At 51.1% G+C, this 18,121-nt stretch overlaps 5 protein-coding genes across 5 annotated transcripts; 2 read left to right on the top strand and 3 right to left on the bottom strand.

The window, feature by feature from the left end:
• Positions 1-6: 6 nt before the first annotated feature.
• GT037_007847 (inorganic phosphate transporter pho88) lies at positions 7-694 on the top strand (the record flags this gene model as incomplete). Its single annotated transcript, XM_038932894.1, has 3 exons — positions 7-26; positions 81-241; positions 300-694. The coding sequence occupies 3 exons, from the start codon at positions 7-9 to the stop codon at positions 692-694; spliced, it is 576 nt and encodes a 191-aa protein (XP_038784395.1).
• Positions 695-1,392: 698 nt separating this feature from the next.
• GT037_007846 (uncharacterized protein) lies at positions 1,393-3,975 on the bottom strand (the record flags this gene model as incomplete). The annotated part of the gene is made up of 7 exons (XM_038932893.1): positions 1,393-1,479; positions 1,532-2,067; positions 2,113-2,198; positions 2,259-2,904; positions 2,952-3,423; positions 3,540-3,880; positions 3,951-3,975. 7 exons carry the CDS (start codon positions 3,973-3,975, stop codon positions 1,393-1,395), a joined length of 2,193 nt encoding a protein of 730 aa, XP_038784394.1.
• Positions 3,976-6,360: 2,385 nt separating this feature from the next.
• On the top strand, positions 6,361-7,899 carry GT037_007845 (uncharacterized protein; the record flags this gene model as incomplete). The annotated part of the gene is made up of 3 exons (XM_038932892.1): positions 6,361-6,379; positions 6,438-7,238; positions 7,295-7,899. The coding sequence occupies 3 exons, from the start codon at positions 6,361-6,363 to the stop codon at positions 7,897-7,899; spliced, it is 1,425 nt and encodes a 474-aa protein (XP_038784393.1).
• A 313-nt stretch (positions 7,900-8,212) lies between these two features.
• GT037_007844 (paf-acetylhydrolase family member) lies at positions 8,213-9,730 on the bottom strand (the record flags this gene model as incomplete). The annotated part of the gene is made up of 1 exon (XM_038932891.1): positions 8,213-9,730. The coding sequence occupies one exon, from the start codon at positions 9,728-9,730 to the stop codon at positions 8,213-8,215; it is 1,518 nt and encodes a 505-aa protein (XP_038784392.1).
• A 3,228-nt stretch (positions 9,731-12,958) lies between these two features.
• Positions 12,959-15,282, bottom strand: GT037_007843 (uncharacterized protein; the record flags this gene model as incomplete). The annotated part of the gene is made up of 2 exons (XM_038932890.1): positions 12,959-14,997; positions 15,048-15,282. The coding sequence occupies 2 exons, from the start codon at positions 15,280-15,282 to the stop codon at positions 12,959-12,961; spliced, it is 2,274 nt and encodes a 757-aa protein (XP_038784391.1).
• Between the last annotated feature and the right edge of the window lie 2,839 nt (positions 15,283-18,121).

Here is an 18,121-nt window from a genome sequence, read left to right as displayed (position 1 = left end):
GTCACAATGGCGATCAGCCCGCAAATGTACGCCGAACGTACCCCCGAGTTAGCGAAGACAGTTGGCTAATTCCATTGCAGTTCCAACCTGGTTATTATCCTAGGGTTTATGCAAATTTCGAAAAAGATACCGTTCGACAACGAGAATGTCCTCAATGGCGTGCGCGCGCTCTACATTGTCTCCAACCTGATCATCGCGAGTATCTACCTCTACGTCCAGGCGCAGATCAACAAGAAGAATGGTGCGTCAAATAAAGCCTAGTGGTTCCCCAGGCAGTTGCAGCGGCTAATACAGCGCAGATATGACCGTCGTCAAATACGTCGAGCCTGCTCCGATGGGCTCCGGCGAGGAACCAAAGTTCGTCGCTACCACAGTCAAGGCCTACGATCTCCAGAAGCTGCGCGAGCTCTTCAAGGCCCAAATGATGGGTGTCGGCATGATGGGTGTGATGCACCTCTACTTCAAATACACCAACCCGCTCCTCATTCAGTCCATCATCCCCCTCAAGGGCGCTTTCGAAGGCAACCTCGTCAAGGTCCACCTCTTTGGTCAGCCCGCAACTGGCGACCTTGCTAGGCCATGGAAGGCGGCCGGCGGTATGATGGGTGCTATGGGTGGTGGCGAGATCAAGACTGACAAGAAGAGCATCGAGGCTGCTGAGCGTGCTGGCCGCGGTGGCGTCAAGGACGAGTAGACGGATTCTCGTATCTTCTAAACGGTTTCATGCAAGGGATTTTTGCATGAGAGCTGTCGTCTTGATAGGGAATACCTGGTCTACCGCACTTGTTGGTGTAACTGAGCGACTGATGCGCCTGCTAATTGTACAACATAGACGTTTTATGCTGCTATTGTTCTTGACTTGTGATGCTTTATCTTTCTCAAAATCGTGTACAACCATTTCACCTCCTAGGGCCCAGCCCTACAGCTCTTTCATCCAGAAAAACAGTTATCCTCTATGTACAGTCTATAAACTCCAAATTCACGATCAGCCATGAGTTCCACGCCAACCAGTACGCCGCTGATCACACCGATCCCCATGCTGTGTAGGTCTCCAAGAAACGCCATATTAAACATAGTACTGCCCCAAGAAGAATGGTGGAAAAAAAAGCGCTTCAAGTTCCCATGCAGCTAGTATCGAGAACAGAAAACGATAGCAACAGCGTTGTCGACCAGGAACTTATCGCCGACGTTTCCGTCGGCCATGGGTTGGAAACGGTAGATATGGCTCTCGTCTCTTGTTGCGGGGTCGAGTGCCACCTTGTACGAAGTGAGAGGACTGCTATACTGATTTCTCAGCTCTTTGCGTAGCGTATGTATCGTTCAACGTGTCTCGATGTTTGGGGGTGGTTCAGAATACGGTGAGTATTGCTTGATCCGCTTCTGCACTGCGAATCATCCAAGCCACTGAGGAAAGTAGCCGTCTTGTAACGGCATTGCAGCAGGCTCGTTCTCGTAGTTGAAAGGGTCGCCCCAGAACCCCTGCCTAGTTAGCCAGATACACTCAAAGATCCCAAAGTATCGCTTCACTTACAAAGTCGAAGTCGGGGATTACATCTGTGTTAGCTTGTACATCGCCTACGATGTTATTAATGTTGCTAAGGTTTATATCATCCCAGCATGGTGCACGATCCTGGATGGACTGCATTGATTGCAGTAAGTCTGGCTCAGTCGCCATTGCTTGAGGTTGAGAACGTCCTGAGATAGGCTGCCGGTCAAAGGTCGCAGACGAGTTTTGGAAGGCGTAGCTTGGAATAGCTTGCATTGCCGGATATACGCTCGTGTTACTGCTCGATGCATTGTTCATCGGCACGGATATGGATGGCACCATTGGTGGATTGATGTAGTGGCCCGTAGGCTGCGACGTGCTCCTTGGGGAGAGATTATGTTCGGATACAGCCTTGTCGATCATATTCTTCACAGCTTGCCATGCTTTGGCACTGTTGTTTTCTCGAAGTATTCGAGACATCTGTAGAGCTCTAAGCGCGCGTTGCCGGTCCGGTGCGTCGAAGAGAGGGTTGCGAAGTTCCGATAGGATGTGCATGATAGCCTGGAAGGAAGCAATCCCACCTTCAAGGATTAGCTCTTGTGTCTAGGAGTGTTGGTATTACTGACCAATGTGCCATTGAAAGCGAGCGGCGTCAACATCCGCGGCTGCTCCATTTAGTGTCTCTACACAGTTGACTGATTTCTCGAAGATCCTATCATGGTCAGTTGTTCTTGTTCTGCGAAGTAGGATATTGTGCTGTAGAGGTACGTACGACCGGCGAATCTCATCCGAGAAGACTACATCACGATAAGCACGCGGCATTCTAAGCCAGAACAGTAGGTAAGCGCGCCACTCCAAAAGCGAAGCCAGTCCCAATGTCAGCCTCTCCATTGGTACCTCCGGGGTTAGATATTGCAGGAATTTTCGTTGGTTCTCTTCATGAACTTCGTCAAGCATGACCTTGATCTGTTCGTAGAGATCTCTAAGCTCTTGTGCAGGGTCAGGACGGGATGTTCCATGGAGCCCAGAGTCGAGCATTCGTCTTTCGAGGCGGTAAGTACTCTGGATTATGCGTCGTAGGGCTCGCATGCCGTTGAATCTGACTAGTTGAAACGACATGGATGTGAACTTTTGTTCGTTATATGGGGCCGGACCAGGGCTTGCGCCATCTACCAGGTCTTCATCATCGATATTACGTGGCAATAGCGTAGTGTAGAAGTCTTCGGTGATGCTCGGTTCCTGTCCCTTGCATTCTGCGGCCCGGAACTCCAAGTGGCCTAGCTGATGCCACATACGACGACGTAATTCGATAGTTAAGGCGTCCATAGAACCGGTTGGGAACAAAGACGGATCTCGGTGCAGACCCTGGTTCAGAGCGATGCGAAATGCAATACCTATCAAAACCCACGCTTTGCCTACTGTACGTGTAAGCGTTATTACATCACAGAGAAATGGTTGCGCTTACCCATGTCCTCTTCCCTGGTGATACAAGTTAACCATAGTACGAAACCCTGGAAAATCTCCAGACTTGATGTCGTGAGATAGTTTTCCCGGGCCAGCGAGATTTCAACACCCAGCTGAAATCGATCGAGAAGCGATTCCTTAGTCTCGCCAAACTTGTTGTGTACTACCTTTGGGGGTAGCGAGTTGATAGCAGAGAAGTAGATGGCATATGCGAGAGGATGTGCTTCGTTGTTGTAGGTGGAAAACTTGCGGAGCACTGTTGGTCTATGTGTGATCCTAACCATCGGGTCTACGTTTGCGAAATAGACGTCGAGGAGCGTATCACGATGCTCTTGGGTGCTGGGCAATAGGTTTTCCAGATCTGATCCTGCTCCTGCACGACCCAGGGAGAGCAGATCAACCAGACTGCTCTGTGGTACTTCCTTTCTCTCTTCATCGGTTTTGTCGCCAAGCAAAGCCTTGATGTCTTGTATCTAATATCCCATCAGCGATATTCCAGGTTTGAGAATTTAAAACCCAATGGTTCTGTATGTACCAGCTCTGTGGCGCCATCTGCGAAAGAAACGAGGCTTTGGGAAGCGACACTCACCTCATCAGCGAGCAATGCGAAATGCAAAGACGAAACAAATTGAGACTGTCCATCATTCAACAACAGTGTTCCATCTCCGCCATCGGAAGCTATTCCTCCTCCATGTGAAGTTTGGCTATTCGATGATGGGGTTAGTGCTTCCGCCTCTTTCCTATCGAAATCAACACTGGATCGTACGGATCCCGTGGGCTTTGCCCCCTGTCCTGCAACGGCTTTCTCTAAAAGATACTCCAGTCTGTCTAAGCGAGCTTGCACGTCACTGCCTTTTCCGATCTTTCCATTGTTGTTCGTGGCTGTAGGTTTCGAAATCCTTCCAGTGGCGGTGGAAGCCGCTATCTGATCTGTCCAGGTACACACATGGCTTCCTCGCGTACAGGAACCACAGACTGGATGAACATGATCACACTTGACCTTCCTGCGTCGACACGTCAAGCATGACGAAATGACGCGGTGCCGCCCTCCACTGGGTTTGCTTGTTGAGCCTGGCGAATTAGACGATGTGCTGGTCTTCGTTTCCACCATGCTCGGGTAAGGGTTGTGACAGTCTGCATATGAGACTTGAAGTTTTCAACAGTGTGGATCGGTCGCCGGGAAAGAAATGGTTCCGTCACACCCTGAAGTTCGTTGCGATTCTCGCCCCACTAGCTGAACGGGCCGCCGTTACCCGTTTCGGCCTTAGTGACGATCAGCCTTGCTCCGAGAACGATCCGCCGAAACTTTGACACCAGACACCTCGGTACATACGAGAGCCTCATATGTCGAACATCATCCAGTGTCTTTAGGCTTTGCTTACGAGCCCTGTGTCGTCATGGTATCACATGTCAAAGTATAGTCTTATTTTTGTTGGACAGTGTACAGATCTCACACTACAGCTTAGGTAAAGTTAGTAAGCGTGCGTCATATACCAGCGGGTGCGGTAATAAATCGCTATCAGTTAAGGGGTTTGATAGGAATCTCCGAGGTATCTCGCAGGTGTTTCATTTGTTTCAACAAAGGCTTTTCTCAACATGATCCGGCGTAACAGCAGATCGTTTCTCTGCAGTCTTCCTTTCTGTGTCGTTGCCATGATCGATCATTCTTACTGAAGTCCTCAAGTCATTTCGACTGTTCGTTATGTTGGAGCATCTAGACGAGCGCGCAGCCTGAACGGTATAGAGTTGTAAGAGCGGGAAATCTCTCGAGAATGCAAAGAAAGAAGCCCAGCTGTTTACAGACAATACGAGAGAGGATTTTGGGGATTTGCACATCGAGCCGCGTCTACGAAAGAGAGTCCTCCAGAGCCTTCTATCCATACTCACATTCGATGGAAGATTCGAGCTTTGGTTTCACTGTTCATAACGAGGAAGGAGATGGTCTCATGTTATACATGCCTTCGCAACACGACCCCAGGTACTGCTTATAGTCAGCGTCAGCCGCATGCTCACGATATGATCCTTTCCAGCCTCCGTTTTTGCTGGAACACTTCCCAAGCCGGAAAAAAAAAACACCTGTGCTGACACCTTTTGCCCGCGGATGAGAATGACTGCGATGGGTTTATGTCCTCCACGCGTCGCATTAAGCAACGTTCTCTACCTTTTTGTTACACGACATCGGATCTAAGCCAAGCGTTTTCTTTTGTTGTACTGCGGCAGGGCCTCTTGCGAATCGAATCGAAGTTAACATTTTGTGGCATTGCTCAAAGGTGCTAGACAGCGATCTAACCCTTCGAGAAGGAGGCTCTTGTGTAGAGATTGAGATTGAGATCAGTGCAGCGACTTTGAGCACTAAGGCATGGTCATAGAGGATTCCATAGTCGCCAAACATCAGTCGCGATATATGGAGGCTTGCAGAGGAAGCTTTTCTGGTCCATGCTTCTTCTCGTAGGCCTCCTCGTGATCAGCGCGTTTGTGGACGGAGCTGTAGGCAGCTCGATAGCAGCCAGAGGGAATGGTGACGGTGTCTTGCAGTTGTCGTCTGCTCATAGGTAAGCAGCCCGAATCTGGATGCATGTTGTCGGTGTGTGTACTAATGTAAACAACTCCACTAAGCATTGTAAACGTGACTTGGATGGAGACGGGGGGTGGTGAGGGGGGTGGTGAGGGGGCTGGGGAAGGTATGCGACAATGATTGGTGTATACGAGATGCACAGTGGGGGAGAAGAATTGCGGAGGCCGGGAGTATTGTGTACTCCGGGATGAGGCTTGCTGGCAATGGCAGAGTGCCTAGGTGGCCTTTGCACGATATGCTTTTGGAATCGGAAATTGCGTGTATCGATCAGGTACCATGCCAGTCAGCAGAATTGAGTTCGCAAACACGGGCAAGTCAGTGGCAGAAACGTGGTTTAAGTGGAGCCCGAGGTCGTGCCGTCGCGTTGTCGCTTTCAGGTGACAGGTGCACGCTAGATAAGCGAAGCTGCCGAAAGCCTCCCTCTTTTCCACCCAATCGTGGACCCATCGCCGCCTGCAATGCACTTGGTCACACGTCACTGGTGTGATTGCAGCTCGTTCCGTCGCCTGCTCGCTCTGAGTGGTGCATGCTGAACCGCCAGGGCTTCGTTTCGCGGCGAGGCTGGGCCTAGATAGCAGCAAAAGCTTGCTTGCGCCATGCTGCCGTCCTTGGTGAGGGCCTGCCCACAAAGTCGTCGAGAGCCTCCAGTCATTTCTCCCCAGGCCATAGACATCGTCGGCCCCGCTGCAGCTTTGTCCGAAGCTGATCTGAGATGAGAGTGCGGGAACGGATAGCAGCATAGACTACCAAGAGGCTTCACCGCTGGCAGGATCATCACTGGCAGGATCAACATTGAGCGCATACCACAAGAGCAACATGCTCGCTCTTTGTTGAGATGGCGACTCTATCTCCTGGTGCGTGAGGGCATTGGGGCTATTGGAATATAGTGCGCTGACCAGGTCGCACCCATAGATGTCCGCGACTCTACTCTCAAGTCGCTCAAGCTCACCTGCCCCTCCGCCGAAGTCATCCAGGAGCCCCAATCTGCGTCGACGGTTGAATCGCCTGTCATGGAGCAACAAGGCTACCCATTTCCCGAAGTTGGCGACGAATGGTCCGACGAGGAGGTCCTGATTCCCAGGCATAGACGGAAGGCGCCCTACATACCACCCCTCAAGTTCGAGAAAGTCACCGCAACGTCGGCCGAAGATACATCGTCGGACGGGTCTGCAGCCTCACCTCGTCCGCACCGACTAAGCGCGACTATCAGCCCCCTCGTACCGCCCAAAAGTCCCTCGCGACCGGACGCGTCGAGGGGCAACAGTCAAGATGACCTCATACAGCGATACTATTCAGTCACCAAAGAGCGAGATGCGCTGAGAAAAGAGCTACAAAGAAGGAGCATGGGTTCGCATGGCTTACCCGCCAAACGTACTGTCCTGTACAAGTCGGAGGAAAACACTCTGGTGGAAGAGCTGCACGCGCTGCGATACGAGATCCGCATATGGAGCGAAGAGTACTTTGGTGGGTCTGTCAAGGCTTCGAGCAAGCGGCCATATCTGCACAGAGCAAAGGAGCTGTTTGGGAACCTCACAGACAACTATCACATGTATCTAAAGGATCCAGAAGAGCGACCGCTTCTCATACAGGCCTATGTATGGATGAAGCTGCAACAGAAGATCTTCAACAACTGGCAGAAGGGAAGCGGATATGTCTGGGCAGGAAAGCTGGGGGACAGGAAGCTACGTGAGATCAACGACACACTGCGCAAAGGTACAACCCCATGTGTGCTTCGATCGGGTTGTAAATGCAATGCTAACAACACCTAGCTGTAAAAAATGAGGCTGAAGCCGAAGAGTACCACCAATGGCGCGCCATGACTGTAAACCTCCTAGTCCCTCAAGTAGACGGGAAATGGCGTCCCACCTTCGATGCTGCGCCCGTCCTAAAACGAATATCTCGCTTCTGCAGTCGCATGCGGCGCAAACTACGGCCCTGGTCTACACATTCCTTGCGCAAAGGAAAGGAACAGCTGGGAACAATCATCTCGGCGTCTGTTGCGTTGGACTTGAAGATGAAGCGCCAGCTCGCCGACTATCGATTCGTTACATTTACTGGTGGTAAGAAGGACCAATACTGGGGCTATGGATTCTATGACAGCGAAATGGAAGACGTGTATGAAGATGATGACGGAAACAGCAGTGGAGGATACGGTGGCAGTGGCAGCGCAAAGGGCAGAAGAGTAGAATTGGCACTTGCGCCTGCACTCGAACGATGTGGTAATGCTAATGGACATGTCTTTGATCAGAGTTTCATGATGGTAAAGGCGGATGTGAGTTGTAAGAGGCTGGAGAAACCAAGGAAAGAGAAAAAACAGCAGCCTAGGTCTAGAGGGAGTGGCAGTAAGGGCTTCTCGCTAACTACGTGGAGGTAGAATTAATGCAACTATGAGACGAATAGCAACACACCACTCAGCTTTATATCGGCTCCTTTCCTTTACGTATCAAGTGTCTCGATTCTTATTGTTTCCTGTCTCCAGATACTTTACGTCCGTCGGGTTACAGCTCCGGAGTGCGAGCTTCATCGTACAGGAAGGGTCCAGTGATGCTCATGCAGCTGATGTTTACTAGTATGGATATTGTGGCATAGAGTTCACTCAAATCTAGCTTAGTGATGAATCGTGTACACATCGATGGCCGTCCAATGTTTAAATGCTCTCATAATTTGGTATTGAAATTGAATACAGTCTACTCCGCGTTAGGCACAACGTGAACTTCCCAGTCAGCGCCATGCGGGCCCTTGACCGTTTTGCGTGGTGTTACGCGATGGAAAGGCCCTTCGTCGTTCGTGACACCACTCTCTATAACGCCCTTCTTCTCGCCTGTTCGCAGGTACTCCAGGAAGGCAACCGATGTGTCGATGTACTCATGAAGCGCATCCTTGCTGTTCAGCGTTGTACCAGTGACCAACTTCATGATCCAGGGAACGATGAGAGGCGCATCAGTACAAGACGGATGAGCGGTGCCCATCAAGGTCATAAACCATCCCTCTTTTACATTCTCGATGATCTCCTTGACGACATTAAAATGCCATCCCTGTCCATAGAAACCTGTTTGTTTCTCTGTCCACTCTCCACTCTGCATTACAAGTATTGGTACGTCTATATCTTTGTTGAGTGGTCCTGATCCCTTTCCAGGATCTAATGCAACACCGCCGTTAATGGGCATTTCCTTTGAGCCAGCAGATTTGAGCGCTTGCATCACGCCTGTCGCGCCATATGAGTGGCCTCCGACTGTGACTGCAGACAGATTGAGACGGTTCTTGAAACCAGGTAAGGCATTGCGCGGTGAGCCAGGCTTGAGGTTCATAATCGGTGCGTCACCTGCATTGAGTTGCGCGAAGAGCTTGATTGTTTCGCTGATCTCAGCTTCACGGAAGTTGAGTTGTGCGGCCTTAAGGTCTAGGTCGGTCATTGGCGGGTCAGCTGCTAAGTCTTTGAGCTTCATGTGCCAGACTTTTCGTTCCGACCCATCAGGACGATGAATAATAGTACCGGGTCCGCTTCCGTCACGATGTTCGATAGCAGCGACGACATAGCCGTGACTTGCAATGCTCCCAAGGTAGTGAGCATAGCTCTGGCTCATTCCTGCCATTCCGTGCGTGAAAACCATACAAGGCAGCCCTCCGAGATCGTTGCCTCTTTTCAGCTCTTGATGTTCCTGCTCTGCTGCCTCCATAAGCTTTCCAAAGCCGCCTGTGCTACTACCATCTTCCCCTAATATCTGTTCAGCGCTGGAAAGTATGGGCGCGTCAACGACACCCGGGATGACGGTGCTTGAGCCAAGGAGCCAGAGGGCAAATGTGAAAACCGAAGACAGTTTCGACACGCCAGCAAGTCGAGCATATCCCTCGCCAATGAGCGAGACTGGTTGGGGCAGCCATGGTCGTGCCCATGGTCGCTGACTAGGCGACGCCAAAGGCAAAGAAGAAGGGTAGTACAAAGTGATAGCCAGTGTATCGAGTTCGAAAGCCTTTTCCCCAGTTGCTTTCAGTACGGCATCGTGGATGGTTTTCTTTTGGACCTCGGTCTCAACATCCAGTATGCCAACCTCATGCGGTCCTGTGTAAGTCGGAAGTGGCGAGGTGATTGGGGCTAAGCTAAAGAATAGGACGCCAAAGAGCACACCTGCCGATGCGATGAACAAAAGACGTCGTGGTGTGAGTCGGGCAGGCCGGGGTGTTAAGCGGGCCATCCGGAAGACCATGATTCGCGACTTGTGTTACAATTCTCTACAAACACGAATGAGAGTTGCCGAGGGTTGGGAAGGACTGCGACGAGTAGCCAGAAATCTGTTATGAGCTTCCCAGATCTATAAAGTAGTATGTGAAATCAACGGGGTAATTGTGGCGTAGCAAAGAAAGATGCTGCTCTGTCAAAGTGTTGGCCACTGATGACGTATGCGAGATCGGAGATAAGATTGCCCAGATGGACCATGCAACTGGGTGACACCTCCATCCTCGAACAACACGTACGATACATTCCATCTACAATTGACATGTCACCACATCGTCTGTCGTGATTTCAGTTGTCTCGTTTTCGTAATTGAGAAGTCGCTCGTTGAAGTTTAGTTGGGACCGGATCGACAACTAGGAGTTGGTGTCTATACAACAGCTACAGTACGACACCACCCATTTCTTCCCTGGGAAAAGGATAGCAAGAAGAACAAGAGCAGAGCGTGTAAAGCAATGGTTGCAGGCGAAGCTGGAGCTATAAGCTATTTTCGAAAATGTTAGAAGAGCACAACATCAAGCTCATGCTGTAGCGCAATACTCAAGCAGATATTCGGCACAAACATTGGTCAGCAGCATGGCTACAGGAGGGTAATGTTGTGAAATTATGTGCAAACTCAGCAAGCGCCTCGTCGACAGTTTTTCTGGCATCAATTACATTCCCACCAGACCGTCAAGGCAACCAACTGTTTCATCTCATTGCAAATACACGGACTCGATGCTTAGCCAGGATTGTATAAGCGATTGTTCTCTGGAAGCTTACTGCACAGCCATCGCAAAGGAGTAATGGAAGTTGTTGGGAAGAGTGCGTTCGCTATGGTCTCCCAAGACCAAGATAGTGCATTAGATGTAATGCAAATCAAAGCACCAGTTGTGCTGAAGAAACACATGAGAACGCATCAACCGCCGATCGAAAGGATCTGGTCGGCGAAGTCAAGACACTTCGCATAGGCTGAATGAGTGCTTCACAAATCTTCACGATCCTTCCACCGCAAATGGCAACCACATCCCGAACGACATTTAGGCTGGTTGCATCATCCCTTTCAGAATGATCATCGCTCTTCTACCCTCAATCCGTCTCGATCTCTGTCCGAAATCGCTTACATGTGCATGTGCACATTCCCGCTTACCGATGGGCATGAGACACATAAAACAAAAGTTCCATGTACGAGCGCAGCCGGCATCGCTTCAGGCACGTTCAGCGGTCCGGCTAAATCCAAACGACCTGTCTATTACCCGAGCCACACACTATCTACGCCTTGGCCCTGAAACAGAATCCACAACGAACGTCCCGCTCCGCGTGTACGCCCTGGTAGCTGATTTGCATACGACCAGGGACCTTGAAGTCTTTTACCCGGACGATCTTGTTCGGTTCGGCATATCTACGGATTTGCACACGTTCAGTTCCGGGGTTTGGATAAGGGACGTCTTGGTTCCTGCATATTCAATCTGTTGGTATTAGGCGCGGTTGGTTACGTGTAGAAGCGCGGTGCAGACAAAGGGGCGCATTGAGATCATAGCAAGACTTCGTCGTAATACGCGCTTCCTGATCGAATGCCCTGGTGGAGCTGCCATGTGGGTATAGAGTGGAGCACTCCGGTCTGTTTCCTATTCCAGTACCCTTACTCTTACTATCTCAACAGTAAGAACAGGGTATTTATCAGATCAGATTGTGCACTCTGCTGCTCGCTTCCCCAGATTCTGCGAGCCGCGGACATGTCGATAAGCGTGATGCAAGGTAAGGACCTTGACTCTGCGGACATCATAGCCACTTTCAACACGCTCTCGTAAGAGTTCGTGTACCTACGGTGCACTATCTGGTCGATCCGAAGCTTCCATGTTCGTCAAAAGTCGTTAAGAGCCTAGATGCAAGCGACCCACCAGCAAACAACTCGCCTCCGATATCAGCACGACACGAACCATATCCACAGTCAGCCTGCCACTTAGTCATTCGGTATCACGGCACAGGTCTCTTTGGGCAATTTCATTGCGAAGGAATCGCCTCAACACATTGGCGCTGTATCCAATTGGAACGACAAGATCCATTTGTTTACATCCTTTTCAGGACGACGCGTTGCGTCTAACCACATGAGCCTATACGCTGCAGGCGCCGCAATTAATATGAACGATATGTCAATCTGCACTATTTCGTGGTCAGCCGTGTTCTATAGGCAACACGGTCTTGACGAACACCACGCGATGAAAGGCTACAGGAGCGGCTCCGATGCCCTGTTTTAGTCACACCAGTTCCCGTGACGTTTGACTATAGGATCAAAACGTCGAATTAGCCGATATGTACTGCACGACCTGTCGCGGATCTCCCATGCTGTTTGTCTATGCTTGCGCACGCTGGCGTTGATCACCCGGAATCGCGTCATGCTGTACTTGCTCCGCTCATGTAATCGAGTCTGGCGTTCATGCAACGGCACGGGCAAGCACTTGAAAGCAGCATAAGCCTGCGAATCCCATAATAAGCTGCCGTGTGGATCGTCAGGGTCCGATCTGTGGTCGTTAGGAAGGTAACAATCATAGGCACAAGGAACCGCATAGGCTAAGGGGATGCACCATGTACCTGCATAGCTCAACGCGAGGGTTATATAATCAGTCACCTCTTCTCAAGTCATAACATCCAGCTGGATATAGGTAAATCAAACACGAAAGGCAATAAAGATGGTGAGGATGGCGGTGTGGTTATATTGATTGATTTTGTTCTGCAGTGATCGCAAGCATCTTTTGATAGAGGAACAAGATTAACACAAACAAACATTTGTGCAGTGGTTCCAACATCCAATGGTGATTAATTTCGTATTCCCTGTGATAGACAATTCTCCTTTCCAACATAGGAGACGATTGTTGCGCAAATGTTATAAAACAGATCTATGTAATGAGACGAAAGTGCGCCAACGAGATGCACGTAAGCGAGCCGACGAGAAGCTGAGGCAAGGAAAACCGAAACGTGCGAAACTAAATGGAACGCCTCCGACTTTTGGCCTCCCATTGACAACGGGACAGGAAGTAGATACACAAGAAAAGAACATGACTCGTCAATATATACATCGAATGCAATGTTGTCGTTGTTAACGTGACAAGAAGCATAGCCAGCCATGCTTCAGAAGCCTCCCGGGCTTCAGTGTAGAGACGCTGTTGGTGAGACTATTATTAAGGGCGCCGTGATGATGGATTGTTGATGGTGGTGTTTTGATTTACATTTGCGAAGTGGTGGATGTGTTGCGTGGTGGTGCTGGGAAGAGGCTTAGCATAGGGGAGCGTGCCTGTGCTGTGGTCGCTGAGCGATTGCGTAGCTTGGCCGATTGATCCTCGTTTGGGACAGAGACAGAAAGTAGTTTGGCGGCACCGTCAGACAAAGCTTGCTTGTGTTGACGTGCTGAAGTACGAGCAGAGCGCTGCGACCCTTGACGCGCAAGATTGAGGGATGATTTGAGCTCTTCTTCGACAGTGGGATGATTCGTACGTTGAGAGCCACGTCGAGCCAGATCAAGGGAAGCCCTGAGCTCAGTCTCAATAGAGCTGCGAGATTGCTCCTCATCTTGTGGCACTTCGTCGTCTGAAGCGAAGAATGTTCGCCCTTCCAGAGTGCGCCCTGGCGGCGTAACATCATCGTCTTCCTTGTCCTGGTTAAGAAACGCAATCTGCTCAGATAGTTGATCACCTGCTAGACTGTAGCCAAGTGATTTTCGGCTACGACGAGAAGGAATCAGCTCTGGCACACTTCCTGCAGAACTCGCCGAACGCCGTACAGGGGAGCTCCAGAGACCAGAGCCCTGGACGGAGGACATAAGGCTACTATCGTAGGAGCTTCGTCTGCTAAGTCGGACACGACTACTACGAGCCGAGCTAGTCGCGCTTTGGCTCGCGTCAAGCATTGGAAAGTGCCGATCGGAACCAGCGTACTCGTCAAGCAGATCCTCGTAGGTGACTTCTCTATTATCTTTGTACTCTTGAGGGACGAGGAGAGAGGGGCTGAGTATGAAGCCAGTATCTCCACTAAAGCGGTTGGCATTGAAGAATCCTGATGGTGTTGGTGGTAGACCAGTACCCATGGTAGATGTGGATATTGCAGAAGCTGGGACAAGCTCTGGTACACTCCCTGTGCTAGGAACAAGTAACGACGAGCGGAAATTGTCAGAAGCGAAGCGCTCTCGATCAGCGGACGTGATTCTCGAACTGTCATTGTTCGCTTGCTCAGCAGAAGGTGTTTCGCAACAGCGTACACCGTCATCAGATGCACGATCCCACTCAAAATCACAGTCAGCTTCGAGTGCGTTGTCGTAGATATAGTCAACGTCTTCTTCCCATGACTCCTCTATTGCGCGCCATGTGTTCGACTGGCGACGATGAGTAGGCCTCCGAATGGACATTCTCCTTGGGATACTACCCGAACCCAGTGTATCTGACATCTGTGATGAGGGCCGCGAGACAGACGGCGCTGCCCTCGGCGAGGCAGGAGATTGACCCCGACCGTGTGCTCTGGAGGTGACCGGTGATCGAGGGCTCTGGAAGGAGAACGATCCAAAATAGGGCGATCTTGGCGAAGTTGGGGTCTTCAGCGGCGGCTGTGGTGCAGGTCTTGGGCTGACAAACCTTTCCGGTTCCTCAGCGACATCTGCGAGACTAGGGCTAAACGATGGCGGTGTGGTTGCGTGAATAGCTGAGTCATCAGGCGTTGTTACTGCATGGCCGAAATACGACGAGTCCTCCAGTATCTCAGGTATTATATCCGGTGTGGAGACAGCCGATAACGCAAACGAGTCCCAGATGCCCGACTCTCGCTTCGATCGAGACGATCTACGTGGGATTGATCCTGATTCTTCGTATGCGAGCTCAGGTGTACCAAAAGGAGGTCCAAGAGGAAGATGGGGTGACTGAAGAGGCGCCTGTACCGAGGAAGATGTGTGAGTATGTTTACGAGGGCTAACACCAGGCTGGGAGAAACTCTCTATGGACCGGGCTAGGCGAAGTGGTCGTCGCGACGTTGGAAATTGGGATGCATTTTCCGACTCGTGGCGTGCTTCTGGACTGCGGGGCGGTGACCTAAAGCCAAGGGCAGATGAGGATCTATCCTCTCCAGTTGCAAGGTTCTCAGAAGAAAAGTTCCTAAAATGGAGGCTATCGGTTGGTGTATCAGGGAGTTGCTTTTCGAGAGCAGCAATTTGATGCCGATCGGTGTGGGAGAGGTGCTGAAAATCGAATGGGCTGGAAATACGGCTTATTAGGCTTGGACCTTGTATGATGGTAAGCATGTAGGCTCGGTATTGGGAAACTGCCACTTACCAGCATCCTCAGCTTGGCTGTTGAACCTTTTGCTCTTTCGCAAGATTGATGATCGCCTCTCGTTGGCGTCCCCTTCATATTCATCGACGTTAATCATGGGCGTCTCGCTCAGCCTCTTTCCCTTCTTTCCACGGAACAAAGACCTCCTCGATCCAGTCGACTCTTTATGGCTTCTGTTGCCTATTTGTCGATGTCCAGGTGGTGAGCCATGCCATGAACCTTCATGTTCAGCCATTTCGGAATGGCTAAGAGACAGTAATGAAGGGGTTAAGGATGTCGCGGTATTACTCCTTGACCGCAAGTTGAACACGGAGCTTCGTCTGGCCGGATAGGCTCTGGGTTGCTGTTCAGGCGAATGCATACCAGCATGAGACGAGTGCGTAGGATACTGCTCCAGCCAAGACTCTGAACTTGTGGTGGGAAAGTTAGGCCCAGTGGCCTGAGAGTCTACAGATGACTGTCGAGATCGAGAGGCATCAGTCTTATGGAATGAAAACATGGCTCCAGAATCCAGAGGAACTCAAGGAAGATAGGGCCTGTTACAAGCAATGCGAACCGAGTAATGCTAGTATGGCGTGTGCAGGTCCCCACAAGTGGCCGGCAAATGTAGTTATGGCAACGACCATTGAAGTCGACAGGATATTCTGGGGAAACCTGTCGCGCGCACGCGAGCTCGGATGTTGTGAGTTGGAATGCCCGGGTTATACGCCTACTGAAGGCGTTAGTGATGTATGCGAAGGACTTGCCATTGGTACCCAAGACCTGTGAGGGGTTGAGTTGGACGAGGCGAGATGGTTGAACTTGGGCCCGGTCTAGGATACAGGCGCGACAAACGAGGGTAAAGGTATAGTTGAGATGCAATAACAGTCAAAGTAATATATGCGTACCTGGTCAGGTAGATAACTTATTTGCAGGGGAGTAGAGAACGCAAGAGCCTGGTCACGGACCACTGCAGGGCGATGGCTGATGAAGGGGTTCTGCCCTTCTGTGTGGGAATAAGACGAGGATGTGGTCAAGGAGTTAGGGTCGAGTGAAGGTTGGCGAACTGCACAGACCGAAGTGAGACAAACGGTGGTTGCGAATCAGAATGAGTGGTGGATGGTCCAGGTAGCTGAGCAAAGATTCGAGTAGGGATTGTAGTTGCTGAAGAGCGATCATTGGCATATCCCGTAGTATTGCATGCCGTGACACGGGAACAGGATGCTTTGTGGCCGGTAAAGTAACAACAGGTGTAGGGATGATCTCACTATGTAGGAACATGGCCGGCTTGGTCGAGCAGCGGAGAGTATGTGGAGAAGATGGAAGGTGCTCAGTGTGCTCCACCAGGTTAGTGACATCTAGGACGAGCAGGGACAGGGCTTGCTGCGCGCAAGCAGGAGTGAAAGACATGGGTGTCTGCCGCTGAGCGACGGCGCCTGAGCGTCTGTTAGTGGCTGGGGGAGAGCGGAACCAGGGGTGTTGGAGACGGGGGATGCCCGACTTCACAGGGCTCATGAGCCACTGACGATGAGTGCACCAGTGAACGCGGCCCGACAGGTCGGCCTGCGCAATATAACGTCGCAGGGGCCGTGAAGACCGATGCTGATTGGACATGTCAGCGAAATAAACGGTTAAATCTGCTGCATATCTGCTTTGACCACATCTAGGCCCGCTTTGCTACGAGGACGTGAGCTCCAATTTGCTTGGGATGCCGGCCGTTTGTTGTTGTGCACCCGAGAAGGATTCGACAACGCGTAGCAAGACATGTTGTGGCTGAAGTCCGTTGTCATGCTGTTGTGTCCGCGCACAGCAAATATTTCGTAACACACGACGCGTAAACTGTGCTGAGAATACGAGCAAGTATTCATCCACAGGCGGGGAATGAAGGATTTTGGTGGTTACATACAGCATTTGTGCTATTAGTGCCGAACAGTGCCGGTTCGCATTTTCAGGCGGGCACGGCGCAATGCCTGCAGGGTTAGGCCTTGCTTGTGCCATGCGCCTGGGCATGCATAACGCCTCAGCCTCGACATGTCTGCCACTCTGACCTGGCTGTCTGGCTAAGCATGTCGAAGAGAGGCGCAACTATCGTTCTAAGTATTGGTGCATGCTGTAGTTGCATGCCAGCGTGGATCAATAAATCTGTCACAAAGGGATCGCGATACGCGTTCGCGCTGAGACGAAAGGCTAGAGCAACGTCCCATCTGCAGATCTTCGCTCGTGAGACGGCGGAACCTGAAACAACCGAAGACAGCCCCTACACCGTGGCCGAAGATGCGTCCAAGGACTCGATACCCCGCCTCACTCAGACGTCTCAATCTACACAGGGCTCGTCGGTGGATCGATCCGAATCGTGAACAGCCCTCATCGAGGTCAGAGTACTTGCGATCATGTGTCGGAGCCCAGGCAAATCCCAAACATGTTTCAAAGCCTCTTGACACCCACGGTCGAGTTCTGGCTATCGTGAGTTGTGAGACCATGGTGGTCTGCCTCTTCGCTGCTCTCTAACAGATTCAGTGTGCACAAGATACGACCTCGGCCGGGTCGCACGGCCAGCGAAGCATAACCTCGAGATTGCAACGCTTCTGAATACGGCTTGTGTTGCAACGCCGCCTGCTCGTATCATGTTGTGATGTGGTCTCGTGCAATGGAAGTAGAGGCTGTAGATCTTCGCATCAGCCGCTGTACAACAGCGCCATTCGAGTCTGCACAAAGACGTGTGACAAGCGCCTATCCTTACATTTTTTTTGTTCTTCCTGGAAGATGCACTCGTAATGAGGTCCAACGCTCAAGGCATGAGCCGTGTGGGGGTTTGTGGGCCGTCTGCTTCGACTTCAGCTGCATAGATGCGAAGCAAGCACACCGACAAATTCCGTAGCGCCCGGTAATGGTGGCACTGGTGTTAGTTTCGTGTGCAGTTGTAAAGACCCAACAAGTAGCATTGCGAGTTGTTGGGCTGTGATTTCTCCGAAGCTGGGGTGAAGGTTCTCTCACGTGCGCTACTCTGCCAAGGATACACGTGCTGTGGAAGAACCTCGGGTTCATCTCATCATCATCACTGTCCTGTTACCCTGCACACGACTGTGCACAGCGTC

This window comes from Alternaria burnsii (genome assembly GCF_013036055.1).
Source record: "Alternaria burnsii strain CBS107.38 chromosome Unknown 693, whole genome shotgun sequence".
NCBI classification, from domain to species: domain Eukaryota; kingdom Fungi; phylum Ascomycota; class Dothideomycetes; order Pleosporales; family Pleosporaceae; genus Alternaria; species Alternaria burnsii.
This window is presented reverse-complemented; position numbering and strand designations above follow the sequence as displayed.